General features: G+C 40.6%; 3 protein-coding genes across 3 annotated transcripts; all 3 read right to left on the reverse strand.

The window, feature by feature from the left end:
- Positions 1-10,620, reverse strand: LOC109998338 (cytochrome P450 3A40). The gene is made up of 13 exons (XM_020653132.3): positions 10,463-10,620; positions 10,285-10,378; positions 9,986-10,038; positions 8,234-8,333; positions 7,735-7,848; positions 7,533-7,618; positions 5,893-6,035; positions 5,660-5,784; positions 3,382-3,466; positions 2,834-2,994; positions 2,518-2,744; positions 1,497-1,659; positions 1-1,410 (listed from the first exon to the last, which is right to left on the reverse strand). The coding sequence occupies exons 1-13, from the start codon at positions 10,531-10,533 to the stop codon at positions 1,336-1,338; spliced, it is 1,497 nt and encodes a 498-aa protein (XP_020508788.2). The 5' UTR covers positions 10,534-10,620; the 3' UTR covers positions 1-1,335.
- Positions 10,621-11,466: 846 nt separating this feature from the next.
- Positions 11,467-13,890, reverse strand: LOC136180402 (cytochrome P450 3A19-like). Its single transcript, XM_065959817.1, has 3 exons — positions 13,592-13,890; positions 12,378-12,540; positions 11,467-12,300 (listed from the first exon to the last, which is right to left on the reverse strand). Exons 1-3 carry the CDS (start codon positions 13,753-13,755, stop codon positions 12,226-12,228), a joined length of 402 nt encoding a protein of 133 aa, XP_065815889.1. The 5' UTR covers positions 13,756-13,890; the 3' UTR covers positions 11,467-12,225.
- A 41-nt stretch (positions 13,891-13,931) lies between these two features.
- Positions 13,932-21,196, reverse strand: LOC109998328 (cytochrome P450 3A19-like). The gene is made up of 5 exons (XM_065959782.1): positions 21,169-21,196; positions 20,097-20,257; positions 19,786-20,012; positions 14,677-14,839; positions 13,932-14,591 (listed from the first exon to the last, which is right to left on the reverse strand). Exons 1-5 carry the CDS (start codon positions 21,194-21,196, stop codon positions 14,517-14,519), a joined length of 654 nt encoding a protein of 217 aa, XP_065815854.1. The 3' UTR covers positions 13,932-14,516.
- Positions 21,197-21,762: the final 566 nt, after the last annotated feature.

Raw genomic sequence — 21,762 nt, forward strand, 5'->3', positions numbered from 1 at the left:
CAGTGTTTGTATCCATTTATTGTAAGTTTTCTTGCAAATGGCAAATTTATTATGACTGAATCCGGTAGGCTATTTTCTTACACAGGTATTGTGCATTGTCATGGATCCATCAACTTTCATTTATTACAAAAGACACTCAAGGTTTATCTACCACTGCAGTGCTTTACAGAATATAAGAATCCCAACAGTCAAATACAGAACATTAAAATCCTATTAAAAAGCATGAAAAATAGAACAACAACGCAGCAATCATCCAATTAACAGAAAAGAGAGAAACAACGAGACAAAGTTTGACTAAAGTTAACAGTAAAACAAATGGATGGAAATCATGGATGAAACAAGGATTATAAGTAGGCCTTACGATAAAAATGTTTTTTTTTAAGTGTTTTAAAAGAAGATACTGATGTAGCACGTCTGAAATCCTCAGGCAGGTCTTTCCACAGCCAATGAGCCCGAGCTACAAATGCTCTGTCTCCTTTGGTTTTTAAGTTTGAAGTGTGAATAGTTAGGAGGTTCCTGCCTGAGGATCTTAGGCTGTGCACTGGCTGGTAAGGGGACAGCAGATCAAAAAATATATTCCCGGGCCAGACCGTGATGTGCTTTAAAAGTAAGAAATAAAACATTAAAATCAATCCTAAAAGAAATGGGCAGCCAGTGTAAGGTCATTAAAACAGGAGTAATATAATCTCTCTTCTTCGTTTTTATTAAAAGTCTCGCAGCTGAATTTTGCACGTTTGGAGACAACTGATTAATTTTTGGTTTATACCTGTTAAAAGACTGTTACAATAATCTAATCGTGAAGAGATAAATGATTGTTTGTGTTTCGTTAAAAGATAGCATTGATCTTATCTTAGCAATATTCCTGAGGTGGTAATAGCATGACGGGACAACTTGTTTTGTATGTTTGATAGATTGCTATCAAAGGTCAAACCCAGGTTTTCTTCACATTAACAGATAGAGGACCAAGGGAGGAGAGGACATCTGGGTGCAACTTATCAGTGCCAATTATTGAAATTTCAGTTTTGTCAGCTTTTTTCCATTTTTTTATGCCTGTAAAACAATTTCTGAGGTCTGTGAGGTTTGGAGACCTTTGATCAATTGGGAAATACAGCTGTGTGTCATCAGCGTAGCAGTGAAACTGAATGTTGTGTATTTGTATAATGTAGCAAGAGGGAGCATGTAGAGGGAGAATAAAATTGGTCCCAATATTGACCCTTGGGGGACTCCACAGTGAGGGGAAGCATGCTCATCAATAGACATAAAACATTTCCAATCTGTTAAGTAAGAGTAGAACCAATTCAAATATTGGTATGTTTGGAGATGCTCTGTCTTGAACTACTGTTGTCTGGGGACAAAACAGAGCTTTATTGACTTTAATGGCTGAAACTTCCAGTTGAAGTCCAAAGGAATCTAAAGGAAGAAAAGTAAGTTATATAAGAGAGATAAAGAGACATCGTCAAATGACAATCTGAGTGCATATGTGAATAAACTCTTACCATGGTGTCTTTGCATGTTTCCAAAGAGTAACTCTGCAGGAGACGGACAAGAACCAACTTCACAGTGAGGATGGCGTAACGCATCCCGACGCAATTACGAGGACCGAGCCCAAACGGCAGGAATGCATATGGGTTCACTTCCTCACCGCTGTCTTTACTAAACCTGTACCCAAACACAAACAGAGAGGCTCTAAAGATCTTGGAGAAACCACTGAGAGAGTAGAGAGATTTATGTTTAAACAAGTGTGTGACAAAAAAACAAAAACATATACACACTTATTAGATATGGTATTTAAAGTCAGGCCCAAAGCCATCAGCAAGAAAAGCACTAAAGAGTGGCCTGATGACACGGAAAATATTTAGGCATATTTTCTGCAGCTGCAATAACCATGTATTCAACAGTTGAGTGGACCTAACTGTGAGATATGATGCAGCTGTAGATATCAAGTTTATAATTTTGCGTGTTTCCATGGGTCCAAATGCTTGTTATGGATCATTAAATTTGTAGTCTTTTTATTTCTTGAGATTACAAAAGAGACTCCTCAATGTGGAAGCCTGGAAGGTGCATATAACGCATGCATGCCTATCCAAACTCTGGTAACACAAAAGAATAAAACAGCCTATAAACCATGACTTTATTTTAAATAGGTCTGGTGATTTATTTTAAGAAAAGCTAGAGGCAGAATACAAGTGATTATCATGTATAGACTGAAGCACTGAGTGGAATTCATAGTCATACAGGTGTGTTCATCTTTAAAGAGCAGCAGACATATTGTTGCTGTCATGCGCAAACTTGGCAGTAACAAAATAGGTGCAATAAAACATTTAAAGTTTTTTTTTACATATTAGGTAGTTACACTCACACTTAATGACATGGTTTACTTGACAATTAACTACTTTTGTATAAATGTTTACAATAATGGGTAAATGTGCAACTTTTAAATGAGTTCAAACTCTTAATATTTTTTTGGTAGGCATCTGGCGTCCTCCCTCTGGGTGTCTCCGCTTATCATACACTTACCTCTCTGGTCTGAACTTCTCAGGTGAACTCCAAAATCGTGGGTCCATGTGTACAATGCTCACAGGAATCCCAATAATGGTTCCTTCAGGGATGATGAGGCCGTGGACCTGGACAGGTGTTTTACACATCCTCTCAAGCCGTGGTGCAGTAGGAACCAATCGCATTGACTCATTAATAACATGGTCCAGGTACTCTAGATTGGTCAGATCCTCGTAAGATATGGGAGCCTGGATGTGAAAAGGATAAGGAGCCATCAATTCAAACATTTTGTGAGCCAATTCAAAATTGGTTTTGAATCACATGACCATGACGTTACATCTTTTGGTAAGTTGGTATCAATGTCTTCCTGCAAGGTCTGCATGGCATCAGGGTTGATGGCCAGGTTGTAAAGGATGTAACTGAGAGTGGCACTGGTGGTATCATAGCTACCAAAGATGAAGGTGAAAGCCTGGGTAAGTATCTCAGTTTCAGTCAAACCTATAAAATAAATACAGCAAAATGTTAGCAAACATCAACAGCTAGAAAACTAACTGCACTAAACAGTGCATTTGCTCTTAAGGTTAAATATATAAAAGACAGATGTATCAGGTTGTGGTTTTTTAGGCTTAAAGTCTTTGCAGACACAAGGATTAAATATCATGATTTCAAACTTGATCTAACACAAAACTAGTTTTTGATTTACAAAATGGAATAGAAAAACAAGATTGTTGAAGGGTGTTTCAAATCATAATGTCAAATATACAGAACAGATATATTTATTCAAACTTAAATAAAACAGAGAAAAGCTACCAAAACTGAGAGCTTTTGACAGTTTTGCTTCAGTGATTTTCATGATTCATAGAAATTGAGATAAGGTAGGAATACCTTTACTTGGCTGCTCTTGTTCATTCTTTGTCTCTGAATCTGGTATCTCGTTTTGAACCATCACCTGCAGGAAGTCTGCTCGGAGCTAGAACAGCACAGAAAACGTTCAACATTAAATAAAAATGACAAAGAAAACAATCTATGCGCTGGTGGATCAGTGGTTAGTGCACGCGCTCCATGTATGGAGGCTGCTGTCCTCCAAGCTGGCAGCCCAGGTTCAAAACCAACCTGTGGCTCCTTTTGACACTTTCTTTCCCTGATTTCCGACCCTAAACACTGTCCTACATTTATCTCTACAATAAAGGCACGGAAAGCCCAAAAATAAATATATATAAAAAAAAAAGAAACTAACACTAAATGGGAAATGTATTATTATGTAATTAAAATATGAATGAACAGACACGTTTTTTTAGCATTTATCTTTTCAAGTTGCACCTTTTTCCACAAAAGCCGGTTTTAATGACAATATGAGATTTCTGGAAATATGCTTGTTAGGGCTCTAATCTATCGGTCTATCAGCCTTTTTTTTTTTTGTTTAACACTCGCTAAAATCACCAAACTTTGCACACCCATCAGAACAGAAGTGGTGAAAAAGGTTATATTTTATGAGTTTATGGGTCTATGAGTTTATGGGTAATTCGTAATTTTGAATAAATCTGTGTGTGACCCCTGAAAATAAATTTTGACAAATACATTTTCAGGGGTCACACTTGGATAAACTCATTTTGGGTAAGCCATCTAATCAAGCTCAAATTTGATGCACAAGTACAAGAGACCTGACTGAAGTTAAGTTCTCCGGCTTCTTTACAAAAGTAAAATGTCAACAAATGTATATGGCAATACAGTTCCCTTCCAGTTGATTCACTTGGTACAACACATATATAGTATGGGATATCATGCCCGGTGTGGCCTACTGAAGACACCTCTAACCACGCTTTTAAGGCAGATGATTTGTGATGACGTATGTGAGGCTCCACCTGCACATCAATACAACCGCCATCACAGTCATCCCTCAGCTCTTGCGCTCTTATGCTCTTCACCCTCGCTAAAAACACCTCTACCAAGTAGGGCTAACAAGCTACAGCTAGCTAGCTCTGTCTCTTCTTTGGCTACTTCTTGCTCTGAATTAGCTAAACTGCCCACTGTCACCATGTGTTTTGGGATGATCATGAAAGCTAAAGCGAGGTAGAAGTCTTCCATTCCCCCCGCTGTCCTCAGGGAGAGCGCTAGCCGCTAACCATGGTGATGATGATGATGCTCAGAAATCGTCACGGTTCTCAGGATTTTTCTTCCTGTCCAAACCAACAATGTTCAGAAACAGCCTGCCCATTTTTCCAGATTTTGTCTTGGAGTTAACCTCAACATGGAGCAAACTGCTGTCTACCCACGTCACAGTGCCCAGCTATGGACAATATCAGGATTTAGATGAAGCTGAAAAGGCTGGTTAACCCTCCACCTATGGAGCCGTCAGTAAACCGTAATTGACTCCAATTTCAGTTATCAATTGTGAACATTTTGACTTTCCTTCAAAAATTGCTTGATAAACGTCTGTCTTTTTCCACAATTAAAGTCTATTTTGCAGCTATATCTGCCTGTCATTTGATTTTAGTGCTTGATGCTCTCTGTGGTTCCCCATTTGAGCCTATTGAATCAGTAAATATGAAATGTATTTCATACAAGACTACATTGCTTCACATTGACCTCCGCAAAGCGAGTGGGCAGTGTATTTGCCTAAGCTCATCCCTTTAGTGTATTATGCCTCACCATGAACATTTTAATAGTTAATAACTTGGCTGGACGGGGCGCGCTGGTGGTGCAATGGTTAGGGCGCGCGTCCCATGTATTGAGACTCTCGTCTCGAGCAGTAGGCCCGGGTTCGCTTCCACCCGTGGCCTCTTTCCGCATGTCATTCCCCGCTCTCTTTCCCCAGTTTCCGACTCTATCCACTGTCCTATCTCTGCATTAAAGGCATGAAAAGCCCAAAAAAAATAAAAAAATAAAAAAATAACTTGGCTGGACATAATCATGTCAACACTAAATCTTATGAGCTTGTCAAGACTGCCCTGATCACATCTGTCATTGGAATTTTCTTAAAGTCACAGCGACATCCTCTGGCAACAGGAAGTTAGTGATTTTGAATTGTCATTTACAATTCCAATGCGGTTGGCTAAAGACAGTCACACCTGGACATATTTTGGACATCCCAAAATATTTCCAAAAATGTCAAGCAATTCCTATAATTCCCCACAATTTTGTTAACACATTAAATATGGCTTACTGATTTTTCAGACTGATGCTGCTCTTTCAATTTCTTGATGATGTTGAAGAAATAATCAACACTGGGTCTGGGCATCATTTCAATATCTAGGAGTTTCAACAGACGGCTGGCAAAGGGAAATACCACTGAAAAAAGCGACAGGGTTGTTCACCAAACTTTGCATTATAGTGGTGCCAAGATGCTAAAAAAATTAAAATTTTCTCTGCCTCCAAAAAAGTTGAAGAAATACATACTTGATAGAACTATTGGCCAAAAATTTAAGTTTATAATCTTTTTGAGATGAACAACAAGTGGGTCATCTGGATTGTTTATGGAGTTTGCCTCAACACCGAAAGACACACTGGTAATAACGTCCAAACTGTAAGGTGCCATGAATCTAGAAAAGAAAAATAGAGAGAGAGTGTTCATTTCGGACATATCATGGATTAAATGCGACCACGTTCAATGTCTCTCTGAGAAACACCGCAATGTTAAACTGGTATGTAATACATAAGCCACAATTTCAGAATTTCAAGTTATGTAGTATGCTGATGATACTGTCATATACTAAATGTATCTGGAAGAACTAGACTGTCAGTTTCAACACAGCTGTCGTTTTGGTAATTGGAAATAGCAACAGCTACGACTCAATATTTAACGAACACTTTGTCAATTTCTTGTCATTCAAGGGTTCAGTCCTCAATAAAAATAATGAGTTAAAACAAGAATAATAGTCTGAATTTTGAGCCTTTTTTTGAAGTAAAACATGTTAGCCTCAAAGAGAGATTCCAGTCTGAAATTGAAAGGAGGGTGTTGGTCCCCACAAGCCCTGCCTTGCCCTGCTGCAAACACCCTACTATCTCCGGATGCTGTAGCTGACTGACAGCCTGGTCAACTGCTTGCTCTGCGTTCCATTTGCACCCTGCTCAAACTGATGCCTGTGTTAAATCTCTTACTGAAAGTCCATTTGAATATCTTGTGTTTTCCTCAAATGATCACAAATGGACACTAGTGTCTTTCCTGAGTGATATTATAGGTTTTATCTTCTATTGTAAAGTCTGCTAAATGTGTATTTGTGTTGTTAATCTACAGTCATTGTGTACCGTATTTTCCGCACTATAAAGCGCACCGGATTATAAGGCGCATCTTCAATGAATGGCCTATTTTAGAACTGTTTTCATATATAGGGCGCACCGGATTATAAGGCGCATAGAATAGAACGTGTTTACAACTGAACAAGGCTGGGAGATATAAAACTACGTTTTATACGTAGTGCATTCACAATAACTCAACGTTGTTCAAACGTTAATGTGCATATTCACAATATCTCCCAGCCTAGTTCAGTTGTAAACACGTAAAAGAAACACAGTCTGATACCGCTAATTCAAACGTTAGTGCATAACTCAACATTGTTCAGTTACGTATAACATGTAAAGCTCACTTTTTCAGTTCATTCCCCGTCCACGAATCCCTCAAATTCTTCTTCTTCAGTGTCCGAATTGAACAGTTGGGCGAGTACGGCATCCAACATGCCCGGCTCCCTCTCGTCATTATCCGAGTCAGTGTCGCTGAGCGCCGTGTACAACCAGTATGGATCAACCAATTAACCAATTGATCAATATATAAAGCGCTCCGGATTATAAGGCGCACTGTCGTTTTTAGAGAAAATTAAAGGCTTTTAAGTGCGCCTTATAGTGCGGAAAATACGGTAGTTTGTCTTTTTTACAGCCTCGTGTATTTATGGCTGAGCTTAATACATTTTAAAACCTTTAATAGAGAGGGGAATTGCAAATTAGCTTTGACTATACATGCTGTAAAGTGTGACATTGATGTCCATGTTACATCCATGTCCAAACACAAATTAACAAGACATAATAAATAATGATTAACATACTGTTTGATGTCGACTGGCTCATCCAAATTGGTTTGTCCAAGTTTTTCAACAAGTCGGTCTGCATAACGAGCAACGATGGGAAAAACCTTTGAAACAGAAGAGTTGTGTAATACTGACAATTAACTTAACATATTACTGAGTCATAGACATGGGACTAGGTCATGAAAGAGAGATAGCAGAAGTGGTTAGATATGAGACTAACCTGTTTCAGTCTTCCACTGGTGAAGCATGGTGATAAAGAGCTCCGAATTCTTTTCCACCTTTCGTCTTTGACTGAAAATACTGCATCCTTTAAAGGTCCTGCCACTGGATTTTCCTGTGAAAATGATTGGAGTTTAATTCACTAAATGCTTCCATTTTTCTGCATCATTTCTCTTTTTTAGACCTGAAATTGTCTGCTCAGTGCTGAATAATCAAACACTGCATAAACTGAACTTCAACTTGAACATCAGTTCACAAGAGATAGCAGGTTCACTGAAACCTTATTTCCTACATGTTGACAGTGGGAGGTATTTTTCCACATTTGCTATACATGCAGCATGGGCCCTGTGTTTTGTCAGTATTCCCTACACTGCAGAAGGCTTCATGGGTTTATTCAGTTATGTAATTTATACCAAAAACAACACTGATTTGTTATCAACACTGACTTATTAATATGAAATACTTTGGTTACAACATGTACCAAAAGAGAGGTTTCTTACCCTGCGGTTGGTAAAAGTTGAGTAGCACTCCTTCACTAACACAGTCTTTATAATCTCAGGGTCTGATACCATTAACATTGGTGACCGTCCCTCATACAATCTGTATTTAAAAATACAAAAACTGTGATTAAGCAAGCGTATTTTTAAACATCCAGGTGAGCTCAAATACAGAATTAAATCTGAACAACCTAAACCTAAATTATAAAATTATACCTTGAGACAGTAGAGTTAACTAAAAATGTCATCATTTTTTAAAAGATTTTTTGGGGGCTTTTGCCTCTATTTGGATAGAACTGTGGATGGAGTTGAAAATCAGGAGAGAGAGAGTGGGGAATGAAAAGACAGAAATTAGCCAGAGGTTGGACTTTGACCCTGGCCGCCCTAATTGAAGTTTATAGCCCCTGTAAATAGGGCGCAACCTAAGAGCTAGCTATCAGCGACAAACACAAGTCATGATTTTAAAAAGTAATTTGATCATATTTGTATAGTTCTTGTCAATTGTCATAGTTGTGACTCTTTTTTTAAATTTTGGTTTAATTGCTAGTGTGGGTCTCATTAATTAATGTTCTGTGTTAATTCAGGGGTGTTTCTGATTTGGGTGGGAATTTTTTTCTGTGCTTCATGTTTTGCCCGCAGAGGTTGAGCTGCTCGATAGGCACAGCTGCGACTCATCAGGTGCAATAACCGGCTGCTGAACTACTCCTTCTAAAGAGTTATCTGGTTATCTGGTTATCTGGTGTGCCCTGCTTCTTCAGCAGTATCTGGGCTCCCTAATCCTTAAGCAAGTAGCTCTAGTTTTCCTAGTGCTTTGCCAGTGATCTAACCCTGTGATTCCCTGATTCTCCAGTGCTTCTGGCCAGCAAGCCTCAGCACCTCCACAACTGCCCAGCCTGACTCCACCAGTACAAGACCACAGGTTTCCTGATCATTATTTCAAAAGTATGTATTCAATTCCTTTAACACATGCCCCTCGCCTGAGCCTTGCTTTTGAAGTAATATCAATTTTTGTTATTTCATACATATCCCAAAAAGCCCACCTAGTAAAAATAAAACTTCAATACTTAAAAGAAAAAAATATATTTTTAAGCCTGTTTTAACAATCTAGCCTGTAAATTCTTCAAATTCCAGAATTTCCTCTTGTGAATGTACAGTAACTATCCAAGTTAAAGAAGTGCACTTTTGAGGTACATAAATACATTTCGTGGGCAAGTATTAATCTTTCTACTGTACTTACTTCATTTAATTGGTGGATATAGCTACTGTTGGCATTCAGGTTATAATATAAAACAACATATGCTTTTGCGAAATTTAAACACATATTTTATAGGCTATTCTTTGGCTTACCACCCTCTAATGAACCCAAAACGTTTCTCTAACTTCTAAATGGATTCATTAAAAATAACCATTAACCAAAAGAGAATGGTTAAAAAGAGTAGAAAGGGTGGAGCAGTGGTTAGTGCGCGCGCCCCATGCATAGAGGCTGTCGTCTCGAGCGGGCGGTCCGGGCTCGCTCCCCATCCGTGGCCTCCCTCCCGCATGTCATTCCCCACTCTCTCTCCCTGATTTCCGACTCTATCCACTGTCCTATCTATCCATTAAAGGCACAAAAAGCCCCCCCCCCCCCCCCCCCCCCAAAAAAAGTAGAAAGGCAAAAGGTATCACCGATATCACCTGAAGGCCGTACATGCATTTGTGCAGTCCAACACACAAATCCCAACTTATTAGCCTTTTATATATTAAGTTAAAACTCACCCCCACACATCCCCGTATTTGGCATTGCACTCACGGTCAAAGGCAACCAAACTCTGCAAGAAATTTCATGAAATGCATTTAAATGTTTAGAGGTTCAATCGTCAAACAGATAGTCTGCAGTTTAACTAAACAAACACATAGTATCAGGCATGTCAACAACAATGTTGAATTGTGTTTCATTGCCATCAATTTAACTCAAAATAAGTTCATTTAAAACACCCTCATTCTTTTCACATTACTTAAATACTTATATAGCTTATCAGTGTCTAGGATCTTGTAAATATGGTGTGTCTTCCTACCTTTCCTATGTTATACATTGTTCCAATAAAAGGCATTGGCGTTGGTCCGCGTACTCCCATTTTTTTGAAAATCCTATATGGCCAAATGCCATACCTGTATCATAAAAATATTTTTAAATGTTACAATAAACAACCATCAGTGGAAACAAAATCACACAATTGGACAGTTATTACTCACAGTATTAGTAGGGTAAAGCACAGTGCCAGCAAAGTCCAAGTGGTTGCTGAAAACAAAGTAAAGAGAAACATTTTTCCTTTCAGTGTCAGCCGAGTAGAGGGAGAACTGGACACACAAAGTAGGCTACATAAAATAATACGACGAAACAACAAGCAACCTGATATGGCCTTCAGTGGGAGGGGCTCACAGAATTCAGGAAATTGTTATGTAATACAGATAGGACAAGTGGCTGCTGTTGTGTAACTGGGTGAAACTTCAAATACCAAGGACCCAGCTTGAACTTTAGACATACTTTTGTATTGCAAACGTTTATAAGATCTTTACATCATTTTAGATTTAGATTTCGGCTATGCAGCCTATTCGTGCAGCATCAACTCTGGAGCAAAAATTTGAACACCAACAAAAAAATTAACAAACAGCTTTCCGTCTTTTACTTAGACTCTTTGAGCACCACAGTAGCTTATAAGAAATATTTTTTTTTCGGTGTCTATATTTTTCCACAATAAGAGCACATGAACACACCTGACGAAGAACAGTCTCCCATGTGAACAACTTACTGAACACTTATTCAGCATACTGCTACCCCTACTTACCCTCCTCTAGGCTTTTTTATGGTCTCCAGTAACACATGAGTACTTCACAGAGTCTTCAGAGGAGTGGAACTGATTTATATGCAGTTGTAAAGTTCATTAAGAAAAGTATAAACACCCTCGACTCCTATTCTTTGTCTTTATTGTTAAATATATATATTAATCAGTTATGCTAGAGACTTAATTCAGTTGAGACTATTTTCAAAGGAAACAGGTCAGCCACTAGAGGGAGACAAATGCACATCAACGATAGAGTGACAATCATCACTGGGGTTGGTTACAGTTGACAGTATATTGGGTTTTTCAAGTTATAATGCTTATTTCAGATTCAAGCTATATCGCCTGTCACAATGCTAGAAAATTCGAAACCAAGGAAGAAAAGCGAAGTAAATTCAAGATGTGTTCAAACAAATCCAGAGTTTGTATCCGTTTATTGTACATTTTCTTGCAAATGTCAGATTTGTTATGACTGAATCTTGAAGGAGTCCGGTAGGCTATTTTCTTAAACAGTTATTGTGCGTTGTCATGGATCCATCAACTTTCATTTATCACAAAAGACACTCAAGGTTTATCACTAACTGCTTTAAGGAAAATCATACAGACCTACTGTATTATCAAAAGAAACAACATTAGAATAAAAAATTAACATTTGGCGGCTGTGGCTCAGTTGGTAGAGTCGTCATCTCTCAACCGGAAGGTTGAGGGTTCGATCATTGAGCAACATGTCCAATATGTCCTTGGGCAAGACATTTAATGATTGCTCCCACTGCTTCGGTGACAGTGTATGAATGGATTAGTGTTGTACTTACTCTCTGATGTACGTCGCTTTGGATAAAAGCGTCTGCTAAGTGAATTGTAACAGTGTAACATTTTGGGGGCAGTAGTAGCTCAGTCTGTAGGGACTTGGGTTGGGAACAGGAGGGAGGGCACCAAACCCCCTCTCCACCACCAGCCCAGGAGCGCCCGCTGTGGGCAGCTCCGTCACTCTGACATCTCTCTATTAGTGCATGTCCATTAGGATCCTGTTTGTGCATGTGTGTGTATATTTCAGCCTATGTGTGTGTTGCATGACTTACAGAGTGTAAAAACAGAAATTTCCCCTTGTGGGAATCAATAAAAGTAAATCTTAATCTTAATTTGATTGTAAACAAAGAAAAGATGCTCTGTCTTGAACTACTGTTGTCTGGGGACAAAACTGAGCTTTATCGACTTTGATGGCTGAAACTTCCAGTCAAACTCCGAAGGAATCTAAAGGAAGAAAGTAAGTTTTATCAGAGAGACAACTTTAAATAACAGTCTGAAAGCACATGTGAATAAACTCTTACCATGGTGTCTTTGCATGTTTCCAAAGAGTAACTCTGCAGGAGACGGACAAGAACCAACTTCACAATAAGGATGGCATAACGCATCCCGACGCAATTACGAGGACCGAGCCCAACCGGCATAAATGCATATGGGTTCACTTCCTCACCACTGTCTTTACTGAACCTGCACACACACACAAACAGAGAGGCTCTAAAGATCGTGACAAATGACCCTCAGGGGACAAAAACAAAGTGTACTGTTCCAGCCTGTACCACACAGTATCAAAGAGCAACTTGAATACTTGAAGTTGGATCCAGGAGAGACAGACGGCCTCCTGCTCATGTCCTCTTGACTTTTTTGGTCTGCTTTGATCAGTAGCTTTTACAAATAATGGATGAAAGCTTTGAAAATATATTTCTGTTATTCTTTGAGTCAGTATACAAACTTGTTGCCATTATCCCATTGTGTCTCTTTTCTAAGATTAATTTTTTGGCTTTTTCTGCCTTTAATGGAGAGATAGGACAGTGGATGGAGTTGGAAATCAGGGAGAGAGAGTGAGGAATGACATGCAGGAAGGGAGCCACAGGCTGGATTCGAACCCGGGCTGCCCGCTTGGAAGACTACAGCCTCCATACATGGGGCGCACACACCAACCACTGCGCCACCAGCACCCCCCATAGTGTCTCTTTTAACACAGTTTTAATTTGTTCATTAATGTGAAGAAGGGCAACTTATCACAGGCATTCCCAAACTTTGCCAGAGGGGTGCCAGAGACTTGGGACCCCCACTATCCTGGAAGGTGTCTAATGCATATAATGTAGCGCAGACTCTGGTAACAAAAAAGGAATAAAACAGCCTATAAACCATGACTTTATTTTAAATAGGCCTGGTGATTTATTGTAAGAAAAGCTAGAGGCAGAATACAAGTGATTCTCATGTATAGACTGAAGCACTGAGTGGAATTCAGAGTCACACAGGTGTGTTCATCTTTAAAGAGCAGCAGACATATTGTTGCTGTCATGTGCAAACTTACATTTTAAGTGATTTTTTTATACATTTACTTTAGTTTCATTATACTTGATGACATGGTTTATTTGACATTGAACTACTTTTGTAAACATGTTTAAAATAATGGGTAAATGTACAACTTTTAAATGAGTTTAAACTCTTAATATTGTTTTTGGTAGGCATCTGGCGTCCTCCCTCTGGGTGTCTCGGCTTATCATACACTTACCTCTCTGGTCTGAACTTCTCAGGTGAACTCCAAAATCGTGGGTGCATGTGTACAATGTTCAGAGGAATCGCAACAATGGTTCCTTCAGGGATGTTGAGGCCGTGGACCTGGACAGGTGTTTTACACATCCTATTAAGCCGTGGTACATTAGTAAACAAGTGCATTGACTCATGGTCCAGGTACTCTAGATTGCTCAGATCATCATATGATATGGGAGCCAGAAGGTGAAAAAGGAGGAGTACAGACTAAAGTACAATGCACTGATTAACAGATGGGTCAACGTCCTCTCTGATTGATTGCAGTAACAAAAGGATACAGTAGGTCAGAAAGGGTGACCAGGTGACTGCATAAAGAATATTATTTTATTTTTGTATTATTTTTTACATTTTTAATGCAGTTTAGAATTGCAACTGCTCACAACATCAAGCTGACAGACTGTGTTTGTTTCTCTTCTATTCTCTGACTTCTTAACGACATACAGTGTTTTACTTGTGAGTGTATAGGGACAATAATCTCCTAATGGAATCACATTTCCTCAACGTAAATCAATCTAAGGTCAATTTTGTTTTTCCATTACATGGCAATTGAACATGTAACAGCAACCTACTCAATTATTAGACAAACCATTTATTGCTTTATTTAAATGGAAACTTGTTGGACAGAAAAACTTTTTGTGAAATCACAGTGATGCAGGTATTGTGCGTTGGCATGGATCCATCAACTTTCATTTATTACAAAAGGCACTCAAGGTTCATCATTAACTGCTTGTAGGAAAATCATGCAGACCTACTATATTATCAAAAGAAAGAAACATGGAATAAGAAAGTTACATTTGATAGTAAACAAAGAAAAATTATCCATACTGTGTTTTGAGTTTAACAGGAACTCAGAAATATTTGTATGTTTGGAGATGCTCTGTCTTGAACTACTGTTGTCTGGGGACAAAACTGAGCTTTATTGGCTTTGATGGCTGAAACTTCCAGTCAAACTCCAAAGGAATCTAAAGGAAGAAAGTAAGTTATATAAGAGCGATAAAAAGACAACGTTAAATGACAGTCTGAATGCATATGTGAATAAACTCTTACCATGGTGTCTTTGCATGTTTCCAAAGAGTAACTCTGCAGGAGACGGACAAGAACCAACTTCAGAGTGAGGATGGCGTAACGCATCCCGACGCAATTACGAGGACCGAGCCCAAACGGCATGAATGCATATGGGTTCACTTCCTCACCGCTGTCTTTACTGAACCTGCACACACACACAAACAGAGAGGCTCTAAAGATCATGAAATCACCACTGAGAGAGTAGAGAGATTCATTTTTGACACAAGTGTGTGGAAGAAAAAAAACATCATACAGAGACTTATTAGATGTAGTATTTAAAGTCAGGCCCAAAGCCACCAGCAAGCAAAGCACAGAAGATTGGGCCAATGACATGGATGAAGAAAACCTGCACCACAAACCTCGAATGCCTGGTCATTAAATGTCACCCTTTTTATCTTCCACGGGAGTTTGCAGCTGTTTTTATACTGGCTGTTTAAATTCATCCTCGGGCTGACGTCACAACCGCAGCTTGCGGATATCATTCATAAATATGAAAGCTCCCACCCTGACACAGTGATTATAGCAGCGGGAGAATTCAATCACTGTCTTCTTAAATCAGTCCTCCATAGTTACCACCAGCATGTGAATCACTCTACAAGAGGAAAAAAAACTTTAGACCACTGTTACAGCAACATAAAAGCAGCATATCGGTCCCTTCCGAGACCGCCTTTCGGTAAGTCCGATCATGTGTCAATTTTTCTCTTACCCACATATGTACAGAGGAGTATATTAGTCAAACTGACTGTTTGCTCTATTCAATGCTGGTCTAAAGCTGTTGAAACTCAACAACAAGGGTTTTTTGATGTCACTGACTGGTCTGTTTTTAAATCTGATGACCTGGAGGAACATTGTGACGCTGTCACTGGATATATTGACTTCTGCATAGACCTGTGTATCCCCCGTAAGGTTGTTAAGCAACACTCCAACCAAAAGCCCTGGCTAAATAATGATGTCAGACTTAAACTAAAGGCCCGTGCCACTGCTTTTAAATCTGGTGATGTCACTAGCTATAAGCTGGCCAGATACTCGCTGGAGCGGTCGATAAAAGCAGCTAACCACTCCTACGGAGAACGGAACGAGGGTCACTTTACTGGTAACAACCCCCTTCACATGTGGCAGGGTTTAAACACCATCTCTTCTTACAAACCCATTCATCCCCTCCAATTCTAGTGACCAGAGAGGGCTCTCTTTGACACTACAGCAAGTCCAAACCACTTTGTCCAAGATCATATCCCCCCTCGTGTTGCTAGATCTTGCTCTGAGCAGCTTGCCCCTGTATTCACAGACTTGTTTAATATTTTGCTGGAGCGCCGCATTGTACCAAGATGTTTTAAGGAATCAACCATAATACCTGTAGCTAAGAAGTCACAGGTTACCTGCCACAATGACTACAGACCTATTGCACTTACCTCAGTCCTTATGAAATGCCTGGAGCGGCTTGTGCTTGACTACATTAAATGTCAGATTCCTAGTTCCTTGGATCCCTTGCAGTTTGCTTATAGGAAAAACAGATCAGTGGATGATGCTATTGTTGTGGCCCTGAACACTGTCTATGAACACTTAGACAAGGGGAAATCCTATGTCAGGATTGTAGACTATAGTTCTGCTTTTATTACTATTATCCCTTTAAACCTGATACGCAAACTGCAGTGCCTTGGTTTGTGTGATGCTATCTGTGAATGGATTTTTAGTTTCTTGACTCTGAAACCTCAAAGAGTTCGAATCGGAGATTGTCTGTCTGATGAACTTGTTTTAAGCACTGGCAAGGCTGCATTCTAAGCCCACTGTTGTTCTCCTTGTGTACTTATGACTGTACTGCTTTACATGATAATAACGTTATTGTAAAATACGCTGACGATACTACTGTCATTGGACTCATTAAGTCAAATGATGAATCGCACTACAGATCAGAGGCACAAAACTTAGTCAGATGGAGTGAATTAAACAATCTAATCCTGAACTCCTCCAAAACCAAGGAGTTAGTCTTTGACTTCAGACGAGAAAGGGTATCCCAGCCTCCCATCATCATAAACGGTGAGGCCGTAGAGATGGTGAGGAGTTTTACATTTCTTGGTGCCACTATTTCAGATGACCTTAGCTGGCACTTAAACACCAGTGACATTGTCAAGAAGTCCCAACAGCGTCTCTTCTTCTTAAGGAAATTAAAATAATTTACCTTAAACGGACACATCATATATAACTTTTACAGGAGTGTTATCGAAAGCATCCTCAGCAGCTCGCTGACAGTCTGGTTTAGTAACCGCACTGTGCAGGAGAAAAAATAAAGTAGTTCGCCGTGCAGGTAGAATGATTGGTGTCAGCCTGCCATTAGAGATTTATAGTGCTAGGCTTCTGTCACGTGCCCTCAGCATCACCAGGGACCCCACGGGTCATCCTGCTGCGAGTTTTTTTGTTCCTCTTCCCTCGGGCAGACGGTATCGCTCTATTAAATGCACTTTGTCCCGTCATGCAAATAGTTTCTTCCTGTGCGCAGCCTGAGCAAGCCTGCATGATTCATGGGCATGTCTCTCGTGGCCTTACTTGCTCTGTTTTTATTTCTTCTTCCTTTTTATTTATATTTATATTGCCTGTTTTTTAAACTCACTGTCCTGTGTCCGTATCCAATTGTACTGTCTACCTCTTGCAAATGTTTTCCAATGTGGTTTTCATGCTACAAATGGCAATAAACTGAAATATTTTAGTCATATCTTCTGCAGCTGCAATAATTCTTCCACTTATCCGAGGTTGGGTTGCGGTGGCAGCAGGCGCAGTCAGTCAACCACGGGGTCTCCTCCCAGTTGGGCGTGCCCGGAATACCTCCAAAGGGAGGCATCCTTTCAATGCGAAGGAGCTCCTCACCCTATCTCTAAGGCTGAGCCCATCCATCCTCTGGAAGAAATTCATTTCAGCCGTTTGTATCTGCAATCTTATTATTAAGGTAACTACCCACAGCTCATGACCTTGGGTGAAGGAGTTTGAACGACTATCCACCGGTAAATCGAGAGCTTTGCCTTCAGGCTCAGGTCCCTCTTCACCGCAACGGTCCGACACAACACCTGCATTACTACTGACACTGAGCCAATCCAACTGTCAATCTCACGCTCCATCCTACCCTCACTAGTGACCAAGACCCAGGATTCTTTAACTCCTTCACTTGGGACAAGCACTCACTCACCACTCGGATTTTTATTTTTTATATGTAAATACATGCTGCTGTTTTTATCCTGCACTACAACGGGCCAAATGCAACGAAATGTTTTTCTTATCTGCACTGTAAAGTACAAGTTTGAATGACAATAAAGAAAGTCTAAGTCTAAGTCTAAGTCTAAGGATAGAGCAATCCGCTGTTTTCTGGCAGAGAACCATGGCCTTGGACATGGAGGTGCTAACGCTCATCCCAGCCGCTTTGTAGTCCGCTGCAAACCACCCCAATGGCTGCTGGAGGTCCCAGCATGAAGAAGCCAACAAAACCACATCATCTGCAAAAAGCAGAGATGAGATTTTGAGGCTTCCAAATTGGAAACCCTCCTCTCCCCTGGCTGCTCCTTGAGATCCTGTCCATGAAAATCACAAACAGAACCAGTGACAAGGGGCAACCCTAGCGAAGGCCAATACACACTGGGAATGTGTCTGACTTAGTGCCGAGGATGCGGACACAACTCCCACTTTGGTCATACAGGGACCAGATGGCTCATAACTACAGCCCCGAGGCCACATATTCCTGCAATACCCCCCCCCCCCCCCCCCCCCCCCACCACCACATGATCCCCTTCATAAGGTCATAAGCCTTCTCCAAGTCCACAAAACACATGCAGACTTGATGAGCAAATTCCCATAACCCCCCAAAAAGCCCTGCAAGGGTAAAGAGCTGGTCCACTATCCCACAGCCAGGACGGAATCCACATTGTTCCTCCTGTATTCAAGGTTTGACAATTGGTTGGAGCCTCCTTTCCAGCACCCTAGAGTAAATTTTCCCTGGAAGGCTGAAAAACATGATACCTCAATAATTGGAGCACACCCTCCGGTCCCCATTCTTGAAAATGGGGAACCACCACTCTGGCCTGCCACTGCCAGATTTACACACGACATTGAAGAGGCTTGTCAGCCAAAACAGCCCAACAATGTCCAGAGCCTTTAGCACTTTAGGGTGAATCTCATCCACATCTGGTGCCTTGCCACAGTGGAGCGTTCTATCTGACTCAGTGACATCTGCCAAGGTTAGTGATAAGGCTTACCCCAGATCTTCAGCCTTTGCTTTCTCTTCAGAGGACGTGTTGTCTGGGTTCAGGAGTTCCTCAAAGTATTCCTTTAACTGCCCAACGATGTCCCCAGTCCGGGTCAGCAGTTCTCCACCCCTGCTGATAACAGCCTGGGGCAAGCCCTGCTTTCCCTTCCTGAGCCGTTGGATGGTTTGCCAGAACCTCCTTCAGGCAAACCGAAAGTCCTTCTCCAAAGTCTCCCTGAACTCCTCCCACACCCGGGTTTTTGCTTCCTCACCCCTGAAGCCACAGCGTTCCTCCATCGTTGCCCAAAAGAGCGTTGAAGTCCCCCAGTTGAACGACAGAGTCCCCAGGAGGAACCCCTTCCAGGACCACAAAGACTCCAAGTAGGCCTTGTACTCCGAACTGCTGTTCGGTGCACATGCACATACAACAATCAGAGCCTTTCTCTCCGCAACCTAATTCGCAGCGACATGACCCTCTCGTTACCGGGAAAAAGTCCAACACAGTGGCGCTAGGATGGGGGCTTGTGAGTATCCCCGAACACGCCCAGCGCCTCTCAACTCCAGAAAAGGAGAGAGTCCAGCCCCTCTCCAGGAGTTTGGTTCCAGAACCGGTGCTGTGCATTGAGGTGAGCCCAAATTTATCTAGCTGGTATTGCTTCACCTCCCGCATCAGCTCCGACTCTTTCCCCACTTTTACTTTAGTTACACCTACACTCATTACACTTAATGACATGGTTTGTTTGATATTTAACTACTTTTGTATAAATGTTTACAATAATGGGTAAACATACAACTTTTAAATAAGTTTAAACTCTTAATATTTTTTTGGTGTCCCCCCTAGGAGTCTCTGCTTATCATACACTTACCTCTCTGGTCTGAACTTCTCAGGTGAACTCCAAAATCGTGGGTCCATGTGTACAATGTTCAGAGGAATCCCAACAAGGGTTCCTTCAGGGATGTTGAGGCCATGAACCTGGACAGGTTTTTTACGAATCCTCTCAAGCCGTGGTGCAGTAGGAAGCAGGCGCATTGACTCATTAATAACATGGTCCAGGTACTCTAGATTGGTCAGATCCTCGTATGAAATTGGAGCCTGGAGGGAACAAGGAGAAGGAGTAATCAAACATTGTTTGAGCTATTTAAAAATTGGTAATGAATCCCATGACCGTGACGTTACATCTTTTGGTAAGTTGGTATCAATTTCTTCCTGCAAGGTCTGCATGGCATCGGGGTTGATGGCCAGGTTGTAAAGGATGTAACTGAGAGTGACACTGGTGGTATCATAGCTACCAAAGATGAAGAGGAAAGCCTGGGCAAGTATCTCAGTTTCAGTCAAACCTATAAAATGTTACCAAACATCTAGAAGCTAGAAAACTATGTTCCAAATCCATTCTGAAATTTAATTTCCCTCCAGACACAAACAGTGCACTTGCTCTTAAGCTAAAATATATACAGTAGCCTAGGATAGATTTATGGTTATGGTTTTTGAGGCGGAAAGTCTTTGCAGAGAGGAGGATTAAATTCCTTGATTTCAAACTTGATCAAACACATAACTAGTTTTGGATCGACAAAATGAAAAAAACAAGATTTAATTAGTTGAAGGGTATGTTTCAAATCAGAATGTTAAATCTAAAGCACAGATATATTTCATTAAAACTTAAACAAAACAGAGAAAAGCTGCCATTTCTTGAATTTAAGAGGGAAAACTGAAAGCTTTTGACAATTTTGCTTAAGTGAACTTCATGATTCATAGAAATTGACATAAAGTGTGAATACCTTTACTTGGCTGCTCTTGTTCATTATTTGTCTCTGAATCTCATTTTGAATCATCACCTGAAGGAAGTCTGCTCGAAGCTAGAACAGCACAGAAAAAAAACAAAATATGTTTTTATTTAAAGTTGAATAAATAACTTAACATTATAGGTGTAGTGGCAAACTAACAACAAGAAGTGCCACTGGAGGGAATCCGAATCATTTCCAACTCATGGTGTGTAAAAAGGGAATGTCTGCCGTTGATTACTTTTGAAGTATTTTTTTTATCAACAATCTTAAAAAGCACCAACAAAAAGATGGGTGTATACTGCATTAGACAGACAAGCTCGTAAACAAAAACAAATACTGAACACGACAGGATCCAGACAACATCTTCTCACACACTCACAGTTGAAAAACTGTGTGGCTTTCACTAATTCCCTCTCCCCCTTCACCTGTGTCTCCCTTTTCTCCCTACCTGTGGCTGTACTAATTACCACATATGGTACAAAAGTGTGGAGCCATGGTCGACATTACATGTTCCAACTCAACACAACAACTTTACAAGGGTCCCAGGCTCAACAAGTGTCTATGGCATTGGCAGAGACCACTTGTGAGAGAGTGGAGGTTGCACCCCTTCATAGTGGCTCAGATATGGAATTGCTTTAGCAGGGCAGGGTTGGACCTTTTTGCCTCCAGAGTGAACACCCACTACCCCCTGTTCTTTTCCATAACAGACCACAATGTACCTCTGGGAATGGATGCGCTAGAGCACCAAGGGCCAAGCCTATCTCCCTGGCATACAACAGCAGAGGTCTTCAGTTACCCCCCTCCTTCAGGGAACAGAAGTTATAGTCATGACATTTCATTATAGACTCTGCATTTAGTGGAAATAGGACATATCACATTATGCTACAAGTCACTGCTCCATGCAGGTCAAACATATCAACCTCAAATTTGTCTCAGGAAAGCCTTTAGATGTTGATTGAGCATTCAGAAAAATGTGTTACTCTGAGGGCGTGTCTATAGTAATGCAGCAAATACAATCTGGTTTACAACATGGACAAAAAGAGAGGTTTCTTACCCTGCAG

This window comes from Labrus bergylta, chromosome 10, assembly GCF_963930695.1.
Source record: "Labrus bergylta chromosome 10, fLabBer1.1, whole genome shotgun sequence".
Classification (NCBI taxonomy): Eukaryota; Metazoa; Chordata; class Actinopteri; order Labriformes; family Labridae; genus Labrus; species Labrus bergylta.

Bases quoted from the DNA above. Each gene is read 5' to 3' on its own strand.
- LOC109998338 (XM_020653132.3), bottom strand. From the start codon at position 10,533: ATGTTTCTCTTTACTTTGTTTTCAGCAACCACTTGGACTTTGCTGGCA. The intron at 10,039-10,284 runs GTAGGAAGACAC...AATTTCTTGCAG, and splicing joins CAATGTATAACATAGGAAAG to AGTTTGGTTGCCTTTGACCG. The intron at 1,660-2,517 runs GTAAGTGTATGA...GTTTGGGTACAG, and splicing joins GAGAAGTTCAGACCAGAGAG to GTTTAGTAAAGACAGCGGTG.
- LOC136180402 (XM_065959817.1), bottom strand. From the start codon at position 13,755: ATGCACTTGTTTACTAATGTACCACGGCTTAATAGGATGTGTAAAACA. The intron at 12,541-13,591 runs GTAAGTGTATGA...GTGTGTGTGCAG, and splicing joins GAGAAGTTCAGACCAGAGAG to GTTCAGTAAAGACAGTGGTG. The intron at 12,301-12,377 runs GTAAGAGTTTAT...TTCTTCCTTTAG, and splicing joins AAACATGCAAAGACACCATG to ATTCCTTCGGAGTTTGACTG.
- LOC109998328 (XM_065959782.1), bottom strand. From the start codon at position 21,196: ATGGCTCCACACTTTTGTACCATATGTG. The intron at 20,013-20,096 runs GTAACGTCACGG...TGTTCCCTCCAG, and splicing joins ATACCAACTTACCAAAAGAT to GCTCCAATTTCATACGAGGA. The intron at 14,592-14,676 runs GTAAGAGTTTAT...TTCTTCCTTTAG, and splicing joins AAACATGCAAAGACACCATG to ATTCCTTTGGAGTTTGACTG.